This window comes from Numenius arquata, chromosome 11, assembly GCF_964106895.1.
Source record: "Numenius arquata chromosome 11, bNumArq3.hap1.1, whole genome shotgun sequence".
Lineage (NCBI taxonomy): Eukaryota > Metazoa > Chordata > Aves > Charadriiformes > Scolopacidae > Numenius > Numenius arquata.
In genome coordinates, this window is record NC_133586.1 from 6,513,599 (window position 1) to 6,535,418 (window position 21,820).

The 21,820-nt window shown below is 40.6% G+C and overlaps 1 protein-coding gene across 4 annotated transcripts in view; it reads right to left on the bottom strand.

The window, feature by feature from the left end:
- MCTP2 (multiple C2 and transmembrane domain containing 2) overlaps positions 1 to 21,820 on the bottom strand; it is a 101,819-nt gene that overhangs the window by 63,243 nt on the left and 16,756 nt on the right. For all 4 annotated transcript variants that reach the window (XM_074156686.1, XM_074156685.1, XM_074156684.1 and 1 more), the window contains exons 4-9: positions 19,006 to 19,148; positions 18,134 to 18,210; positions 16,839 to 16,950; positions 14,765 to 14,800; positions 6,136 to 6,300; positions 4,173 to 4,303 (exon numbers count right to left, since the gene is read on the bottom strand). In XM_074156686.1, the coding sequence (XP_074012787.1) occupies positions 4,173 to 4,303; positions 6,136 to 6,300; positions 14,765 to 14,800; positions 16,839 to 16,950; positions 18,134 to 18,210; positions 19,006 to 19,148 (664 nt within the window). The remainder of the gene's footprint in view (positions 1 to 4,172; positions 4,304 to 6,135; positions 6,301 to 14,764; positions 14,801 to 16,838; positions 16,951 to 18,133; positions 18,211 to 19,005; positions 19,149 to 21,820) is intronic.

The window sequence follows — 21,820 nt, forward strand, 5'->3', positions numbered from 1 at the left end:
AGTCTTAATGATTTCCAAACTACTTCCCCCATCCTCCTGAAACTCTTCCTTTCCTACTTTCTCAGCTTTCTATTGGCAAGACCTTATTACAGATAATTATTTCACGGGAAAGTGGTAAGAGACTATGGTGACGGGCACAGTATAACACTAACGGAGGGAATCCACTGTTTGCTCAAAAGTTGCCTGATCTGAATGCAGAGGGAAAAACTCTCAGATTATATTTTAAGTAATGCAAATGATCTCCTGAGTTAAATTCTTAACATAGTGTTCCTATCGCAGAATAGGATAGCTCTGCTTGTTATCTTTTGCTACATTACATACGAAATCCAGATAGAGACTTTCACACACATGGCTACATGCGTGATCTAGAGGGAACACGGTTCTGTAAGTTAAGAGTGCATTGTGCACACAAATGTATCACTTTTTTTTAACCACAATTAAATGCTTTCCTTCCTCCTCCTGATCAATATTGAGGTCTACACCTCTATATTAACCTCTAGTCCTGTAGAGGATTACACCACAGCTGTAGTTTTCGTTTAAGAGTGTTCTTTTTACTTACAGCTCTCATCTTTAGCTGCCAAACTTTTTTCCCCCCATTTTTATTCAATTTGAAGAGAAATATTACTTGAGAACACTACATGATAAATCTGGGGTTAAAATTAGTTGTTTAACATGATCAGGGAATCAAATGTTAAAATTTCACTAAAAGGTGCTGAGCTTACCAGTAGCTTCTCACCAGTAATCATGGAGTAGCATTTTATTACCCAATCCACAGTTCATCAAATTATAAATATCTTTAAATATACATAAATACATATGAAAAAATCTGCACACAACATTGCCATCCTTTTCCCCCTGCAGAATTCTTGAAAGCCCTTCACAAAAGAGGTGAGAATCATTATCACAGTATACAGTAAGATGCATCTATGATTAATATTTGGAAAGGAATTTCAAATACCACAGGCGTCAAGGAGACAATTAATAAGGTCTTATTCTGACTTACTCTACAGATAAGTTTTGGTTGTCTGATTCTTCCTATAGCTCAGTGAAATTTAAATGAAAGGTTTGTATGCAGTCATAGTCAATTTTACTGCTCCATCCCAACAGCATGGCCTTTAAAATAAGGATTGTTTCTTGTTGCAAAGACACTGTTTCCTGGAGACATTCATCATAAAGCTATTGGATGCGCTCCAATCTCATAGCTCATGGTCTTAAGTCTAGCAGTTTTTGTAAAATCTCTTTCTTGAGGTAAATATGTGAAGAAAAAAAACCCCAACATTTTGCAGCATCCCTTTTTCAAAACATATCCCTCAATGCAGAAACACTTTCTAACAACTTGGCATAAACAATTTAACTCTGCCTGGACAAATTCTGCACACGTTAACACCTTTGTTTATTAATATACATTAACATCATCTCCTGTTTATAGCATGCCTCTTATCCCAAAGGACACAAAAAGCACTCAATAAATGTTACTAACAGTTCTGTGCAGACTAAATAGAGGGATTATTTCATCCAGCACCAAAATACAGCCACCCCTCAGTGTCAGACCCTGGCAGCTGGACCACTCAATGCCACAGCACTTTAAGCAAGAAAAAGAAACTGGATCCAGTTGAAAATCTAAGGAGAAGGCAGGTAGGCTGCATGTAATAATTTAGCTTGGGATGTGCACTGACAGCAAGGGTTTGTTTCGTGATAGAAGGGTGACATGAAATCACACCGAATGTTTCCTTACTAATTCAGAAGCAGACAAAGGCCCCAGGTGTTAGTGTTTAGTACTGGAGGTCCAACACATTTCTTACTGTACACGTTCCATAGTCTTCACAGACGCTTCAGGTCCTATTTCAAGAACAATATTTTACCCTGAAACCAAATTATGTCTGGGAGAAGAGTCACGTTCCAGGGGCTTAAGGCATCCATCCTACACGAACTCCTGGGTCGAAAGGAACTAACAGAAGTCTTATTCCACAGAAGTTCAGCAGTCTGGATTATCAGACGTGACTCCACCTTGTGCATCTCCTCAATTTCATTTAAATATGTACATACATATATGTATTTAAAGGTCTAACCAACACAGATCAACCTACGCAGACCTCAGGAAGCATAAGGAATCCTAACTGTACCCACAAATTAACCACACAATTATTTACTAAGATCCAGCAAATTTTACCTTTTCCTTTAAACCATGCAAATTATTTGAGGGCAGTTGGGTTGTACTGGTGTATGTAATAATGGAATATAACCCACAAACATTTTACTAAAAGATCTTTCTTATCGCCATGGTATGAAATCCAGAAATCTCAAAACTCAAACTTGGAAGTCAGGGGGACAATAAACATGGCACCTCATAATGTTGTTTTGCCTAAAGAATCCTTTTCCAGATTAGACTGCACTTGAACCTTTCATAAAATATTATTTATTGGGTGTCAAAAGTTTCTGTGCTGTACAAACAAGGCTTGTTATTACGCTTTTGGTGTTTACCTATTCTTGCAATCAATCTTTAAAATCTAGTATAATTTTTTCCTGTTTTGATGCTACAGCGAATTTGATGTGCTTAAGGCAAAAACAGTAATATTTTCTCTCCACATAAACAGCAACAATAACTTTAAGGTAAATCTAACACACACAGGCTTGCCCTTTGCTGAAGTCTTGAATAATAGAATAAGCATTTTGCTGATAATTTTTTGCCACATTGAACACCACCTGCCAGAAACCAGTGGAATGAAAAAAAAAAAAAAAAAAAAGAGGGGGAAAAGCCTACGGAAGAATTTCTCCAGCATCAGGGAGACTGCACAGAGGCAAGCCGCAAACAGTGCTACATTTCCTGCCTCTAAACAGAATATCAGAAGTAATAAAAGTAACTGTGAGAATGGAAGGAACAGATTCATCTTCAGCCACTTCTCCATGTGATGAGCAATAGCATTCAGCCAGAAAGCATTTCCTGCTCTGCAAAACCACAAACATTTGTAGAGCCAAAGGGCATTGTTCTTCTCAGTGAATAGTTCCAAACTATTTGAATGCTTAAAGTAAGAGAATGTTCTTATGAGTTACTGTTATTTAGTCAGCAAGTTGTGAAACGCTCGCCAGGTGAGAACAGCAAACAATCCCTGCGCCTAAGAATTTAGAGATTGTGGCACCGATCCTGCAAGCAGATAAGCATGGACAGAGCCGAGAGGGGCTCCAGTAAATTAAATGGTTCTTAGTGCTGCTGCGTGTAGCCAACTGTGCAGATGTGTTTTGGGGAGATGGGTCTCAATGACAAGGCTGCAAGCCAGAAGGAAGAAGATACAGTTACTACTAGGAAACCAAGACTGTAGTAATACTGTACAAAGTAAGATGGAGTTAGAGTGGAGAGGAAAGAACAGGACATAAAAGTGGGAACCATATTCTATTCCCATTAAGAAATTAAAACAAAAGGTTCAACTAATAACCCACAAAATGTCTCATCTGCTAACAGGGTATAAGATAATTACTTGAGAATTTGAAGCTATAATGAAATAATGCAGTGCAACAAAATCTGGTATCAGTCAGGAGATGGGTCCATCACCTGTGAGGCTACCCCTGAAAATGATGCTTTAAACAACATGAGCTTGTGCAATAGCACGAGGCACCAAACCCACTGAGATCAGTCCTTTGTGGCAACGGGGAAGAGATTATCCAAATAAAGCAAACGCAGGTAACAGCACCCATAAACAAGGTTACAAAAAGACACCACCAAGGTGCAAACAGAGAAGAGGGACACCAGCTCCACTCAAAAGGAGCACAGAGATCCCTGAGCTGGCACCAGCCTGAAGCCGCAAATCAGCCCTGCAGAGCACAACGGGGCTGGAGCAGTACCACCACGCAAATGCAGACAAGTACTGCCTCCCTTGCTGCCACTGGCTCTCCCAGAAACGGCTGCCACTGAGCTCATGGAGTATTCTGGATTTTACAGTCGGCATGTGTGGAGTCAGCTTGTGTGCCTCTGCATTCAGGTCGTGGTTAATCAATTACCCCGTAATAGCTTTTAATAAACAGACCCTTTCAGAAGCATCTGGACATGACCGGAATTAAGGAGAGAAACATACAGCATGATGCTGATAATGAAAATAAATTGATCAGTTTAAGAAATCATAATAAAAATGACATTATCTTTTGCATTTACCCCTTATCCCCCAAAATAAACCACTTACGTTCCCAAAAGCTCCTCATGCTTTTTGTTATCCTTTCTCCAGACCTCAATGTCCAACATATCCTTCCTGTCAGAGAAGTAGTGAAAATCAAACTGTTCCCTCCACTGAGGATTTGCACTCTTACACAGTGTCTAGAAAACATGCAGTTATAATATTTACTTTTCTTAAATGGTACTTATTTCCACAGTAAAGCACATATCAATTCTGGATGTTAGGGCATCAAGTACTAAGGTCATTCCAACCAAAGCTCCCCAGTCCATCACGCACAGCCTCATCTTCCTTAAAAACTCTCTTTCCTCTTCCCAGTAATGATAGCTATGCCAGTGTGACATGAACGAATGGCTGGAGAAATTCTGAAATGCAAGGTGGATCCACCAGCCCCACTTTCAGTGGACTGTGGTCATCATTCAACATCACACACTGGAAAAAATAAAGAATAAACATTTTGAGGACAATCACCTGAAAACAGGTTTGAATGAATTCAGGAACTCAAGTATTTTTTATCTTTCTGTGTTAACATATAGGCAAAGAAGGAGCAGCCTTGAAATTGTTAACATCCAGTTAATCTGATATCTGTAAATATTCCCTCTGAGTTCAGTGAGGTTGTTCGTGTGTTCAGGTTACTCTGAATACTCAGGTATTCACTGGATTGGGACTTAAATCACTTGCAGTTCATATCACACTACACTACCCACCATCAATATCAGCATGGCCACTGAGAGAACAGGAGATAGGATTAGCTAGACCATGACTGAGATTTCTCCCCACTTTATCTGCTTTTCTGGACCACGCGAGATCGTACTTCATAAGTTGAAAAAACTCCAGGAAAGAATGTGAAGCACTGCCAATTTGAAGTCCTATTAGGGTGCAAAAGCAGCGGTCCCCAAGTCTTGCTGGACCCCAGACAGAACTACTAAGCAATTAAGTCACTGCAGGCAATGTGGTACTTGACTCCCCATTTTAAACTTCTTAATTTTCTGTGACTGCAAACAGTGCAGTCTTGCAGATTTGTGACACAGCCAATGGACCATTAAAGAGAAACATAAAAAAAGGATCTTAACTGGAATAACTTATATTTATTCTAAGATACCTAACCCATTTGTTATTTTTCAAAGCTGCTTTTCTAAATAAAAACATTATACCATGACCTTGGTTTGAGGTCCAATGTGGGGGACAGAGTGCAGGTTTCAGATGCGCCTACGTCTGAACGTTATGTTCTGTGAACTTGCTCTGTACATTTTGTACAGAAGGGGGTTGCTCTGTTTCCTCCTGCTCCTCCCTCCACACTTCCAGTTCATGACAGGCAGAGCTCTTGCCCCCTCAACAGAATATTATTTTAATTATGGGATCTCTCCTTCTTATTAGACTTTGGAGATGAAATGTATATCTTTAGGAACCCCATTCATTTCTTGGATTCCCATGAAATGGTACTGGATACAAGTAAACACAGAGTAGAAGAATAAAAATTCAAATCAAGACCATGGAATATTCTGTGTGTTTAGAGAGTAGGGGATGGGTTCTGCTATATGTAACATATTTTTCAAGAAAGATTCTTTAAAAAAAAAAAAGTAATAATTCCCCTGCACTAGGAGCCATTTCAGGTCTGCTTTTCCAGCATACCTAACATTGCAAACCTAACTTCTGTATTGGCAGAGAACAAAACACGTGTGATGCATGTAGCTTTATTTCATTTCGTATTAATGTCAAACATCCATCGGTATGATGAGTATGTTAAATGCACAAAAACACATACACACACTATTCCTAACTTCCTACTTCTGTATTGGCATGTAAAACATATTAGTAAAATGTTAATATCCCTGATCTGGTCTCCTGGTTTTGATCTCGCCTACATAAAAGAGATTCAAGAACAGTTTCATCTGAAGTAGCAACATTAGTAAAAAAAAAAAACACCAAGTACCCTATTGGCTTCAGCAAACTTAAGGAAATCCTTAATACTTACCTTACTCTTGTATCTTTGATCTCCCAGTTTGAGGAGAATAAAAATCTCTGCCAAGCACCCTCCAGGGATGTTCTTCCCCTCCAAGAGCGTGATGGTGACCAGGCCATTCCACAACTGGTTCTTGCGCAAAGAGTCAGAGAGTCGCATGCTCCGTATGAAGCTTGACTGAAAAGGAAATCAGCAACATGAAACGTTTATACACCAAACCCCACATTTTTATGCTCAAACTGACTGTGATATGAAAGCACCAGAAATGAGAGAGGTACCGTGGTCCCCTAGGAGTAAAACAGAGAACGGAGGGCAGTAGGATGCTATGGATTTTCTGCCTGTACTGTACTACAGCTGATCCCGTGAAGGGACAGTGCTCAGCATCAGAGAAAAATCAGCAGGGTTAGCTTAAACCACCAGAGAATTCCACTTTAGCTAACCTGGCTGAGCTTTGGTAAGTGCAGACCTCGAGCATCAAGAGCAATCTGTCACCTTGGCCCGGGGAAAGACACAGGAGAGTGCTGGAGAGGAAAAACTAAAATAAAATCTTGGATGTCTCTAGCTATGTCCATAAAACGTGGGTCTGTCCTTTCTGGGGAGACAGCCCACAATCATAAAGACTATGGCCAGGTGAAAGGCTGAACACCCATCTTCCACCTCCTCAATCGCTCAACTGCCTGTCATCCACGTTAGCTCTTCGCCTGCTGCCTTTGGAGCTCTTGCTTCCAGAAGCCGAGCTCACGAATCAAAAATACTGATGCCTGCTGAAAAAACACTGACACCACCACGCTCTTTATCTGGAGTTATGGTTACCTGGTAGCCACATTTGTTACCTTCGCAGCTTCATCCTACATAGCACGGCTGTGCTAACAGTTTGCTAACTGACAATATTTTATTGGACAGAGGATGATTAAGTAGGCCTTTATTTGGGGGGAGTGAGCTGGAAACATGAAAACTCAAGGCTATACTCTTCTTCTCGCAGTAAAAATCCTGCCATATTTTATTCTCGTGGAGCAACTTTTAACTCGCCACACTTCGGAGCTTCAATCATGTCATACAGGTGGGAGCAAGACGGAGGAGAAGATTTCACAAGTCACTTTAAAACAGGACGTGTTAGCTTTAAAAGCAAGCAAGAAATGTTGTTGCTAAATAAAACGATTGCAAAAGCACCTGATGTCTGAAGATTACTTTTTATGGATCAATTACCCAGCAACAAAATTCTTAAATCATGGGTGGTGAACTCACAAATTTTTTTACTCGCTTTTTGCTGGTTAAAATACCCAACCCTTTGAATCCCACAAGTATATTAATATACTTCTATTTAAACACCCCGTTTGGCTTTCCTGGCACACTGATTAAAAATTCCTACCTTTAAAAAGAAAACGAGATTTTTGATTCATAAATCCAGCTGCAATGTAATTTCTTTTTTTTTTTTTTTTTTAAAGTTCGTCTTTTAGGCCAAAAAGCTAAAGCATGACTGTTCCCATGGACATACTTCAAAGTCCCGGCAGATATATTCCTCCCTAAACACTGAACTATTTCAAAATCCTTTTTATAAAAAAGGGAGTAATGTCCACAAGGGATCAAAGGGCATTCTACAGTCTGGCAATCGCCTCAGAAAAATGGCAGTGCTTCCATGAAATATGCCCTAAAATAATTTTGCAGCTTGGTATGTCCTAATTTCAAATTGGATGTTTATCTTGGAAAGGCTTCTATCTAACTTGTCCATAAAACAGCTCCACTTAGCTCTATGAGCCCTGTGAAAATGGAATCCAAAGCTGGCTATTAGAGGGGCCTGGAGATTGCTTCCATATGGCGTAACAGCATGGGAGTGGAGGGCTAAGGCCTACAGCAGGCGCTGCTTGGCTTGAGCTCCCCATCTATCCATGGACACTCGTTGCATTACACCATAACATCTGGATTATTGCTTGTAATGTCCCTGGGAAATATCCACTTCCCATCAAAGCCTTTATCTATCTCAGTTGTACTTTGAACATTTTAGTATTTAACATAGTCATGTTTGATGTGATGTACTTGCTGCTTTAGGACCAAGGATTCTCCCTCCCCCCCAGCTCCTTCCTCAGAGGAGGAAGAGGTATTTGATGTTAGCTCACAAAAAAAAAACAGACAAAGTTTATTATCCGCGTTACAATTTCTTTTAAAAACAAAGCATCCAGTACTCTTCAAAGCTGCCAGGCTGAGCACGAAAGACAGTTGTTATCACTCAGTTTTCAAGTCAAATTTGGATTCTTTTCATTTTTTAATCAGGGCAGTATTTTAGAGAGTCGTTCAGTGCTGGGGGCCTTCCTACCCAAGTTCTGTAGTGTAGATAACCCCACCTTTTTAGCCACTGACCTGACAGTTCAAAGGACCGTTGGGAGGTACCCAAACCAGCCCGGATTCTGTACGGTCCCAGGAAAAATCAGCGCCTGCAGCCCGGTATTACTAGAGCACATCGCAATGCATCAACTCTGACCTTCCAGCACAGGTGGCCCCTAGGAAATGGCCTTGTGCACCCCCTTTCCAGATGGCTGTGCAGCTGCCAAAGCGCTCTGTGCTCATCTCAGAAGAGGGGTATGTTGGTCTCCAGCTAACAGGACACGGACACGACTTTCTGGACAAGATTTAGCATCACTTTAGAGCATCACACATTAGAGAAACCAAGATGTTTGCAACAGGTTTAGGGCACAGTCCCGATCTGCAGCACCTCACCACAGGCTCAATGGCTGCAGTCTGCTTCTTATCTCCCCCAAACCCAGCTCTGCCACCACCACGAGTCTCTTCCCAAATGGAGCAGCACAGAGCCCAGGATGGCTCCTTGCCTCGCACCTCTGCAAGTCAGCCCATACATTAGAAATGCTTTGGATTTCCTGGACATGCCCAGGCTGCTCCCACAGTGTGTGCTCAGCAGGTCTGGCACATCTCCTGTGCCTTCTATGATCTACATACACGGCAAAGAACCGCTCTGTGCATGCTCTGCAGCCACCTCTCTGGCTTCCCCAGGTATTTGGCAGGTTGTTCGTCTGACCACCCTGATGGAAATCCCAGCCAAACAGGCAGTGTTTCAGATTCCACTCACGGTTTCTGGAAGGAAGCACGTCTGGGGAAACCCAGACGTGTGGTAGACCCAGAGACCTGGAGCATCAATGAGTCAACTTTAGTGTTGCCTGGGGAAGTCTGCACTACAGAAAATGCCTCCCAGGTGACAAGAAAATGCTAGTGCATTATTTATTTTAAAAGTCTTACCCTCCTCTCTGATACTCCTCACCTACTCGTTTCAAACTGATTTACACAGAGTTAATTGATTAAACTTCACAGCCTCCCTCTGAGTTGGAAAAACTATTACACAGAACAGAGCACAGAGAAGTGCAGTGATTAGTCCAACAAAATTACTCAGGGGCAAAACAAGGATGGAAAAAACCACCCCAAACAATTTCCCTCCAGCCATCACTACACTAACTCGCATTCACAACGAGACCAGAAAAGTCAAAGCCCCTGTCTATATCGGCCAGAAAAGGAGGACATAACTGCTTAATCAGTGACATTTGTAAAGTGTTTTTATCTATTCAGCTCTTCCCTTTCTCTGTTACCTCCCAGGCTACGGACGCCTCCGCAGTTGGGTACTTCAGCTCCTCCTGCTGCTGAACCCGAGCTCTTTCCAGCTGTGCTCCCAGACTGGATGCCAGGTCCTTCAGGTCTCTCCTGCTGTATTTTCCTGTAAACTCTCTGCAGTCAGCCAGCTCACACTCTGGCTACGTCCCAGACCAAAGTAAAGGTGCCTTGCAGAGGTACAGAAAAGTTGGATGAAACTAGGATCAGGCTATACGGCTGGAAATTAGGAAACACATACTCTATGATGGAAGTTGGCACACCTCCCAGACACAAGACATCAGAAAAATTTGCTTATTCCTTCCTGCTCCCCTCATCACTTCTGAAATCAAGATAGTCTTAAAACCAGAATTCAAGGGGTTGTCTCCAGATAGAGCTCTGATTTTGGTTGGACTTTGGATGCAAACAACCAGTGATACCATGAAGGTCACTTTTATGAGCACTTCACTGCTGTAAAATGGCTAACAACTTGAACAAAAAGCACCCCTCAAACAAGCCAAACAGAAAGAAAACAGTAAGCACAAGAACATCCAGAAAGCTTTACTCTTAAAAAACAAACTAGATGTTTTTCAAGTCTAAGAGCTCATCTTTACTGCAGATTTAGGGACTGTGCAACATCAGGAAAGTAATAAGTAATCTTTTCTGAATCAAAAATATGGCCTGGTCATAGATGACAACCCTACCATGTGAGGAACAGAAGATGGTTCTTCTCACTGCTGCTTAGAAAGAACAGTTCCCCAGAAAATGTCCCTCATCTCTAAACAGGAAAATTAAAAATCGGTGCTCACAGTACCATTTTCAGAATCTAGTTCCTGGTTTCAAAATCAATATAAAACCCTCTTACACCAACTTTCAATTTTTTATTACTTTCTCATTCTGATCTAAAGAAAGCTGGACAAGAATGAGCAAGTGGGCCATATTCTGCCTTCACAGAGGCAAACACAGGAGACCAGCAAGAATGACGGGGCTTTGGAGGGGAAAGAACCGGCTCATTGACCCAGCTTCACAAAATCCTTTAGGAGCTCAAGTCTCCCTGCTAACACCATTTGTATATAATCTCCCTCTATAGGCACCCAGCGAATCCCCTCTGGTGCATCAGGGCTGCTTTCAAATCTGTCTCTCTTCCTGACACGCACATACATGCCCCAAGTTCAAACTTGTTTTTGAAGCAATAAAGAGATGCAGAAAAATTGTACATTTAAATGACACGGCGAGGTGGCCAAGTGTGAAGCGAGCCCATCTCTCACATCTTTCATTTAAAAGGATGAGACAGGACAACAGAAGCCCTGCTGCAATCCCTGTGAAGAGGTCAATGTCGAAACTGGGCCACGTAATTTGCCATTTGAGAAAACAACAACACGCAAATAGGAAGACTCTTTGGACCTCTCCTCATTAGGCAGGGAAACCATTTTGCAGAGGCAGTCTCCCCTTGGGAAAGAGGAGAGGGCAGTGAGAAAGGCAAGTGAACCGACACGAGATTGCTGCCATGATGCGTGACCCTGTGGCAACTGAGTCCCTCCGCTCCACGAAACGCTCGGAGAGCACTGCTGCCCACGGGGTATTGTGGGAGAAAGCCAAATACAATGAGGCAGGCAAAAATGAAACCTAACAGCCCACGCAGAAAAAAAGGAGAGCAAGGGATTTTCCCCTGCATTGAGACACCGAAGAGCACTTGGGTCCGGTCAGCCTTTCAGCCAATTTATTCAATCAGCTTAGGCTATCAAGGTGGCAACTGCGTTGCTTTTGTTTCAGGACCGAACGGCTGCGGGTCAATCCACCCCAAGCAAACCTGCTTATTTGCTTCATAGATGTTCAACACTTAAAGGTTATTCAGCTGTACAAATGCTGGAAATAGCGTGTGGGGCACTCAGGGTGAGACTCAAGCCACCCGGGACAAACAAGGCTACTGAGCATCAGCATGTTGGGCTCCAGGAGAGATAGCTACCAACTCCCTCTGCACCCCAGAAAAAAACAGAAAAGAGAGGAGAGCTTGCCAATACACAGATATGAGTGCATATATTAATAGTGCCTAATAGTATCTTCTTCCCTTTGCAATGCCACCCCTCTATGAGAAAAAGAAGAAAGCCGTGCTCTTGGAGACAGCTCTCACAGAGGACAACGCTGTTCTCAGCTCCCATAAAAAATGAGGAATCTGGATGTGCTGCCCATGTCTTGGGAGTGTGCCCAAAAGTGCGATGACTCCCTTCTCGCAGCAGTGAAAAATATATACTGTGTAATCAACAGATAGCTAAATCATCCAGTTCAACAGCTCCTGCACCAAAATGATTTAAAAGACAATATTCAGTCGCTGAAATCCTTCTTGCTTACTATATGTAATGTCTGTGAAGCAACTGTAACGGGACTGGAGATCTAGTACTGCTGCTGTTTTCATTGTTGTCTGAAATGCAGCTTTTTCTTCAAAAGCAAGGGAGCTCAGAGAACACACATGAAGAATGCGTGTTATCCACAACCGCCCACGTGAACCGCTTTGCCAGTCTGACATAGGGTCGCATCAGATATTAATGCCATCAGCAGGGATACTGATCATTTGGGGTGAATTTGGGAAGCCTGCAAGAATCCCGTGACTGATGTGAGAGACTTTTTCAGGATACTGATGTGCCAAATCTGCACTAAGATAACAAAGTAGTCAAATTAGAGTAAAATCAGATTTAAAACCAGATTTCTTTCACATAGGCAATACAGATTTAAAAAAGCTGTGAAAGTTATATTAGTTTTATCCACCCTTAAAATAAGTATTTTCCCCTGTATTTGTAGAAGAACAGCTAAATATTACAATAGAGGTCAGCTACAGTTCAGCGTAAAAACCCAGGAAAACCATTTAAAATAGAAAACTATTTGCCTAAACTTACAGAGGTGAATTTCAGATCTATCTCAGTTCAGCTGCTCAAATAGAAAGTACAAGGCCTTTTTCTCCTGCAACAACCAACCAGAGTCAGCTCAGTAGCCAAAAAAGAGAAGAGTTTGTGTATCTGTTATAGAGCTCTCTCCATTTCCCTTGCTCCCCTTATTCCTGTATCTTTATCTCGTCCAGCAACATTGTTTTCTACCCCATCATACTCTCTGGCTATTCTTCCATAACCTCTTGTGCCTTCCCTAGGCACCTATATTCCCCATGCACACAATTTTTCTTTCTAGCATTTATGTTCTGCCACAAACTGCTAGTACTGCTTCCACAGACCAGAGTTTCCTAACTAAAGATGGTTATTGATGTACAGTACTAGTGTTTTAGTGCAGTAGCAGAATCAATAAACCAGGAAATACTGCTTTGTCAGATTTTTCCAGCGCATGCTGGGAAATATTTTTACTGCCTTTGGATGGTCACAGAGCTTTTCTTTAGAGATCACACTGGAGCATGAACTGTGTCTTCCCGAGGAAGAACTGAAGCTCTCCTACCCTCTAGTGACTGGAACAGAATAGAGCACAAGGTTGCAGCTCTTTTTTTTTTTCCCCTCTCCTCTTTTAAGCAATACTTTCACTTCTCCTAACTCAGTACCATGCTTCAGCACCTCTTAATTTTATTTGAAAAGATGCTAATGCACAAGCCGGAGCCTTGAGAACGACCTGGCCATATGGCTTACAGCTAAAGGTCCAAAAACCTGTATATATACAAAAAATATATTCAAAATGCAATGAGATATAGTGTATAACAAAAAAAAAAAAAATCCAGTGACAGCAACCAGGACAGAAGTTTGGCTATTCTGGACAAAAAGAACTAGAGTTTAAAAACCTGGCTCTCTTTCCCAGGACCCAAAGCCAACCAGCATCAAGAGACAGCTGTGTGTGCACGCGTGAGAAAAAGGGGGATCAAGCTACACTGATTGAGTGAGGGCACAGTAATTTCCAGAGCTTTAGTTAAAAACTAAAGTGCTGAGCTCTTCAATTATTCCATCACTTTCTGTCATACGGCATTCAGGGAAGCCTGGCGACTCTCTGCACCAAGTGCCGCAGAAAGGGCTGTGTTATCCCAGGATCCAAGGCTTGCCGAGATACTGTCCAGCTCCAAGAGCTGTACTTTGCACTTCTTCTGTTGACAAAAATATACTTGCTGGCCCAATACCTGAGGCAGTCAACTCCTCTACATAGCACACCACAGTTGTAATGAATAAAACAAGAGGAGGTTAATTATTCAATTTATTTAGGCACAAACCAATAGTTATACAGGAAAAATATCAAGATGCATATGTGTCCTCATAAGAGCCAAATTCTGCCTTTCAGAAAGTTAGACTGTATAGCTCTCAAGCCCCATTCTGGAGCCTGCAGTATCTATATCATTGTTATTTACTCAATAGCAAATTAAAGCTTTACAGAACAAATAAAAAGCCACAGTCTATTTCCCGAACAAGTTAAAATCTAATGCAAAAGTGGAACAGTAGAGGAATATAAAACTAATGGAAGCCTTCAGGGGTACTACAGAAGACCAAGGACAGCAAGTTATGCAGATCTGTAGCAACACACAAATCTTGGAAATCGTGTTACATTGCTGGTAATGAAAACTCTCTGCTTGGTCTCCAACCCAAGAACAAAAGGAATTTCAAAATCCACAGGAGTGACCAGAAGAAATACTGCCTCACAAGATCCCTCCCGTGGTGAGAGGTGTCCCAGACAATTAGACTGGGAACCCGGAGAGCCGTGTCCAACTCCAGTAACAACTACCAGCCACCTTTCAGGTGCGCTTACACAAATCCTGCACTGCTCCTTTTTTTGGTTTTATTTACAGCAAATTTCCTTAGTACAGACATTTTTTCTCTCTTTCTACAGGTCTTTTCTGAATTAGGTCTTACTCTCGCTTGCCCCTAGATACTACCATAGGACCTACAATAAGAAAACAGCAGCAATTTCTCATCACACTGAAAAAAAATCAAAAAAGCAAAGGGTATCACAGCCACCGCGTTAAGACAGGTTGCATCTATACTTCAGAGTTTTCCTATGTTTACACTTTTGTGTTTCAGAGGACGGCACAGATTTTGGGATGAGACTGGTTTTATTTTGAAGAGAAAAAAATATGGATTACCTTGGATGAACTGCGCCTCTTCCGACTTGACCATTTCTGTTCATGAGTCCCCACCATCGTACCAAAGAGAACCCAGAAAGAGCAAAAAGAGAAGGAGTAAAACGGAGAAAGTGTTTAGTTAATAATTCAAACAGCAGCTTGTCAAATGTGTTAGAAAAGCTTAGTAATAAGTAAGGGGCTGGATCTACGACTGCATTCATCTACCTCCCTCCCTCATGAAACATAACAATCAACAAACTCAAAATACCTGCATTGCACCAGAAAAAAAAAAAAAAGAAATAAAAAAGTAATCAAGAATAAAAAGTGGAGAGACCCAGAGCCATTAGTAAGAAACATGGCTTATACGTTTGGTGCCATCTGGTTCTACACTAAGCTAATTTAAAAAGGAAAAAAAAAATCATCTTGCTGTTAAGTGCTAATGTGGACAGAGCCATTTCACTATTCTGATTCCACTGGAAATGGCTGAGCAATTTGCATTTGAAATATGAGGGCTTAAAACATCGACTTTAAAAAAAAATTACAGTGTCCACCAACTCTTCTATCATCTGCACTCTGAATGTTAACTAAGCACCCAAGAGTACCAAAAGCTGCTACTTTAAACCAATGTATTTTCTGTCTCACTGGCTAGGTCCACTTTAGCCCATTTCTCCCTAAAATGTTCCTGAGGTTCTTTTGGCTGAACCGCTTTTTCGCTAAAGAAATTTTAGGTCTTTGCTTTCCCGCTTCCTGCAATCCAGTGACATGTGTGCCAGCAACACTCTTGTGCAAGTTAGAGGGGGAATTCACATCCCAGGTCAAAGTCATCTCATAACATAGACACGACAACAGTGTTTTGAATAATGTCATTAAGCCTTTAAATAATCACATAATGAGGTAGAAATAACTCTACAATTATCTTAATATTAATTGAGACTTTACAATCCTCAAAAAAGGCAGCTATTTGAAAAACAAACAGTGAACAGCAGACATCCCACATCAGCTTTTTCTCATTTTGCTTTCCAATCCATTGAAACATTTACGTTTCTATAAATAATCCCATTCAGACTGGAATTCCATACCTTTAATTCAATAACGTGCTGTAAACAACAGCTTTCATACTAGGCTACATTGAAGACTTGTAGGAAGATTTTCTGTTTACATATTTGTTACACATATATAAAATTAGCTCTGGTTTTCAAGCCAGTCCAGTAAATGCCTGATCTTGACTTTCCCCTGCCCTTGCTGGATGAGTTCACCAACACGGGTATGCTCCACACTCTGTGTGAAACACGAGTGCAAATCTTAAAAGATGAAAACAAAATAAAAAAATAAAAAGAAAAAAATAATAAAAAAAAAAACCACAAAAAACCAAACATGCGCAGGACCTGAAATTTGAAAACTGTCAGCTTTAATTGTGTCATTCCCAGTCTCTGCCCAGGTTCTTCTGGGCTTCCAGCATCACTAAATGCACCATATTTCAGCATCAGGAGCCAAGTTCAATTGAACTCAGTCAAGAAACTGTCAGTGGCAAAAATCAGGGTTTTTACAAGCAATCTCTTCCTCTCAGGCAGTGTGCTCCTCCACAGCATTGGTGCAGTTTCAGTCCTAACATCAAATCCCTGCTTTTAGATTCCACACAGATATATTTTTTCATTGACAAGAAAAAAAAAAAAAAAAATCACATTCTTTTTTCTTTTTTTTTTTTTTTTTCTTTAAGTGCTAAAATCTAAACTACTAGGTGAAAATAGAATGCTCTGGAATAGCAGTCACAGCAGGTACGGTTCATGCATTCACTTCAGCAACCTGGATGATGCAGTGATGGATACTACTCCCGCAGTGGACGGAGAGCACTGCCACAGTGCACATCCCGGCTACGAGACGGAACCATCCAGCTACAGACATCCACCCAACTTTTACCCAGTTAAACACGGGCCTTTTTTTTTTTTTTTAAAGTTATGATCTATCTGGATTTCAATATTGAGTCTCAGAGGATGAAAATAAAGGTGGCATTTCCCAGTAAATTAGATTATGCCAGCTCTTCTTTTTTTTCTGCCTACAAATTCCAGCTATAAATTTGATTTCCTAAGCCACTTACATTTCTCTTGAAGTCTCCTTGCTTGACTGCTAGACTCAAGTTTAATACAATCACTCCCATGTCATCTTCTAAACTGTTGGGATCTTCCAGTTTTAAGACCTGTTCAGTAGTTCTACAAGCAAAAAAAAAAAAAAAAAACAGACGTGCATTTATTGACTCCAGTTAACTCGAGTTGATTATTAAAGGTCACGCTGAGCCGTGCAAATTTCAGCTTCTTGTCTGAAATTCCCAATATTGAGTTTAAATGTTAAAACGAGAAATCTGGAGGGTTCCTTCTTAGTTCTGACAAAGTACACCCCCCTTTTAATAACGCAGGCTAGCATCTATATAGCATTACTTAACACTCATAACTCTGTACGCAGATACAGGCTGAATTAAGTTACTACCACCTCCACTTCACAGGGAAGAGTAGTGACAGAGAAACTCATCCCAGTGAATTTTCTAACAACAATGGCTGGGATTCGACTCCCAAGACCTGTATTCTGCCTTACCCCTGCCTGTGTTTAACCTCCCTCCATGACTCAGTTCCCTCTCTGAAAACGGGAATGCTGGTATTTACCTGGTGGCACTATCTCATGGGTAAATTCATTAATGTTTCTAGAAATTTGGATACAACAGCCATGGGAGCTATAATAAACCCGCACAGGGAAAACTCATTTTCTCCAAAAAAAAAGTCACACAGTGAGGGAGTATAAAAGAGAACTCAAACTTGAATTCCTGGCTTCCAGCTCCACATTGAGACCAAGCAGCGGCAGCAGACAAAAGGCGCAGGCTTTGCCTCTGCACTAAATCAGGGCCAGATGCAGCTGCCGCGGGGACGGATGGCTGCGGGGGGAGGCTGGAAATGGGGCACTCGCAGCCAACTGGGCAAACTGCTCCCCAGCCCGGTTCTACACAGAAAAAGGCACCCCGCGCTACGTGGGGCTATGAAGGAGTCTCAACCTTCTCCCCCCCTTTTCTTCTTCCACTTCCATAAATTATTCTGGTGTAGCTCTCCCTAAACAATGCCGCATATAGAAATTCTTATTCCTAGACACGAAAAGGAAAGGGCGCCTTCTGCTGAGGTGGGGTTGTCCAGGTTGGATTTGAATCCGGTACATAATGCCAGATAAAATCATGTGTGTACAGTATTTATCTCAAGTGATTTCTTTATTTTAAAATGTGCTCCCCACCCTTCTATCAAAATAAGTTTTCATGAATAGACAAATTCCAAGCTAGAGCAAAAGCATTTCATTATTTTCCTATGTTTCTCAATTAAGCTGCATTAACAACCTGTAATTAAATAAACGTATTACCTATTGAGTTCAAGTTCAGTGAGTGCTACAAACGCTGACCCCATGAAGTCTGAAGATGTTAAATCTCTATCGTACACCTGGTAGCAAAATAAAATAAACATTTATAATTTTCACATCATAAGCCAGTTTTATCCCAGCCGATAAAAGAACAGATATTTTAAGCCCTTCCAGTTCAATTTTGTATTTGAAAGATCAAAGCTGAGATATAATTCAGGGATAATTTTCCATCTCCCTGCTCTAATTTGTATTTTTAAGTAAATATTTAAACAGCATTTTGAAAGTATCTTCTTAATATTATGTAAACAGAGACATGTGTGCTGCTATGGATTGTGCCTGTTCTTTTATGCTCCGTGCGATAGTATAATGAAACGCTGCACGAAAATCAGGTACTTCTGGCTACAGATGTTTTAGCAATTAGTGCTCGCAACTGGTAGCTTGCAGTTCTGGTAACTGTAACGTTATTCATAACGAGAAAAGGCTTTGCTACTTGTCACGGCTGCATCCCAGGTAATAATTCTGTTCAACCCGGCCAAATTACACTCTTAAAACGTGCTTATGAAACCGCGACTGGTTTCACTGAGTTTGCACAAGCCCGGTAAGAGTGAGCAGAATTTAGCGCCGTTGCTTTAAACACATCCAGTCAAGGAGTTTTATTTCAACTTGGGTTTTTTGCAGACGGAAAGCAAAACACACGAATGAAATCTGGAAAAGACATATGTGCATTTTAATTTGAAATTGCTGAAACTCTTAAACCAGATCATGTTTTATGTTACGCTGCTACAGTGAATAAAAATCAATCCGTTTTTAAAGTAGAAAATAATTGCTTAAATAAACATTTACCCATCTTTCAAAAATCTAACCCCAAAACTTACCTTGATCCAGAGTTTTTGATCGAGGGTCTGTACAGGCAGCACAACAGTTTCATCCCAAACTGGGTTGAGGTTCTTGTAGACTACCTTACTTTTGTACAGAGTTTTCCCATTCAGTTTAAACTTCACATAGGGGTCACTTGTACCTGTGATAATTAATAAAAAATAAATTAGAACTGCCCCCACCTTAAATTATATTTTCATAAAACAATAGATAACAATAATAAATAGTAATGACTTATTTTATATATAGATGCATATACTTAATTACCTATATAAGAATTGTTAGCTCATACAGGACATCTATTGAACAGAACCCAAAAGCTGATTGAAAGCAGGAAACAAAAATTCTTCATAGTTTGCTTGATCTCTGCTGTGTTATTCTTAAAGAATGTTAATTATTCTTTAGTAGCTTAGTTACCGTTTTAGTTTGGGAAAAGAGCAAACAGAAGCAGGGAAGAAGGACAATTCACAGGCCAACTAACACCACACACAGTGGAAGAGAGAAAATGTGATCCTGCGACTATGAATATATAAAAAGACCAAAACTCAAAAGCATCGTAACTTGGATAGGAGCTCCGAGGAAACCAGTAACAATAGCTAAAATACCAGTCAGGATTTCATCACTGGTGTCACTTGCCAATTTACTGAAAACCAAATTTGACGTTTTAGTGAAAAAATACTGACATTATTCACCAGCTCAGGCTAAAAACCACACACAGAATAGACTCCATAAAGACAACAAACAATATTCAGGTAACACATTTTTTAATCCAAGTGGCACATTTTGCCACGGCAATAATGTCCCATATTTTTATGGAGCAGATGTCCATAGACAGAGCATGAGGCTTGCGCCACTCAGCAGCAATAGAAAACTTGCATCTGTCAAAGGAAAAGAGAAGAGGGAATCAAGTTTTTATTATTGTTATTAAACCAGTGGCATCTGCACTAACACCAAGCACCGTGCAGGACACCATACAAAAGGGGGAACAAGGTACATGAAGGATTTAACTGGATGGTTGATTTAGTAATACATACAGACTTTGCAAAAAAAATTAAAAATCTCATGAGCTGCTACAAATCAGGGAAAGCATAAAACCGAGGTGTAGCAGCATATACAGTTAACTTATCCCAGATGCCGTTTATCTGTCATAATTGATGTTTTCTGTATTATACCATAGATTTGGAATTAAAATTCCCTACTAAGATTTCAATTTCATTAGAAGAATATCAGCTTATGTGACAGTCCTGGCTGCCCCCAGCCCACAGTGTGGGCTGCTGGCAGGGAAAGGCAGATTCCTACACCAGACTTCTCATATTCAGAAATAATCTGAATTTGTTCTGACCCCCGGTTCCCACTGAGATACTGGCTGACAAATACACAGCAGTTCAGAATAACTCAGCTTAAGACCAATGCTCAGTCTTGTCAGTAGTTTGGTGAACCAGTGAGAACGTGAAAAATCCATATTTAAACATCCAAAAATCTGATCCGTGTTATGTGAAGGCAGACTTAGACTCAAGAAAAAAATAGCTGTGTGCTAGCTTCTATTTTGAATTACACAGTACTGTGCAGAACTGTGTTCCTGGGACATACGGACTTATTTTTAAGAATTATAGAAATTTTTTATCCTGTTTCATTTGCAAAAGGGAAGAGTTGTGGAGCCCTGGACGATTCTGCACACAAGGGGTGTTTCATTCACAGAAGGAAAATATCCATTCGTTTTCAAATACTGCCTGCAGCTGATCCTTTTCCTAAATAGTAATTGCTGAAATCAACGCCTTTTGGTGAAAAAAATACTGCAAACTTAAAAAGAAGTTTATTTTCCTTTTCCTCTAAGAGAGAATAACAGTAAGGGCCTGACCCAAAGCCAGGGAAGTCAGAGGGCAGCTCCTCATTGTTTTCAATGGGTTAGGACTAGAAGTATTCTAGGGAAAAATCTAAGAACTATGATTATACTTGTATATAAAATTTACAGCTTAAAATGAGCACATTTTCCACAACAAGTGGTAACACACAGATAAAACGTAGCCGCACAACACAGAAAGTTGCCCCAAGATGATGGAGAAGTTAAGAAATAACAGCTTCGAGCTCTGTAACGTTAGTTTCTTCTAGCTCCTTTAAAAAAAATAAAATAAAAAAAGGGAACTGGCTTTTATTTACAGGATAAGCAGGAGGAAGCTGCATTATTAAAAATAACAATAATAGTAATAATAATGTCACAACCTATCCTGCGCATGAAACTGGCCAAGACAAGGAGAGCAACTGATGAAATGAAAGCCTGAAGAGGGCGATGGAGGCAGGTGGTCTATGGCCATAATTCATCTGCTCTGGGCAGAGAAAACCCACGAGCGAGGGCAAAACCCGAAAAAGAAAGACAGAAAGAGGAGACAGCGAAAGCAAACGGCCTGCAAGTTCAATGTCTACAAATATAAAAGTCCAGGCCCTTTCTTCAAGGATGGGAAGCAAGAAGACTATAGCTAAGCAAGCATCCCAATTGCATTATTGCTCTGAAACCTCTCCGGGTTGTTATACAGTAAAGGAAAATAGAAGAGGGGGAAGGGCTGCCCAACACTGCTCACGTGAGCCAGGCTTTAGCAATCATTCTCTCATATATACATATAAAAGAACGTCTTCCTTTATATTTACATATATTTTTATATATATAAAAACACATATGTACAAAAAAATGAATATATATTTTTACATATAACACATATATACGTTTATCTAAAAATATCTAAAAAAAATAGTGAGGGGGGGAAAAAGCTATAATAAAAAAAGGCCTTTTAATTAAATAAGATTGCCACTCTGGGATCA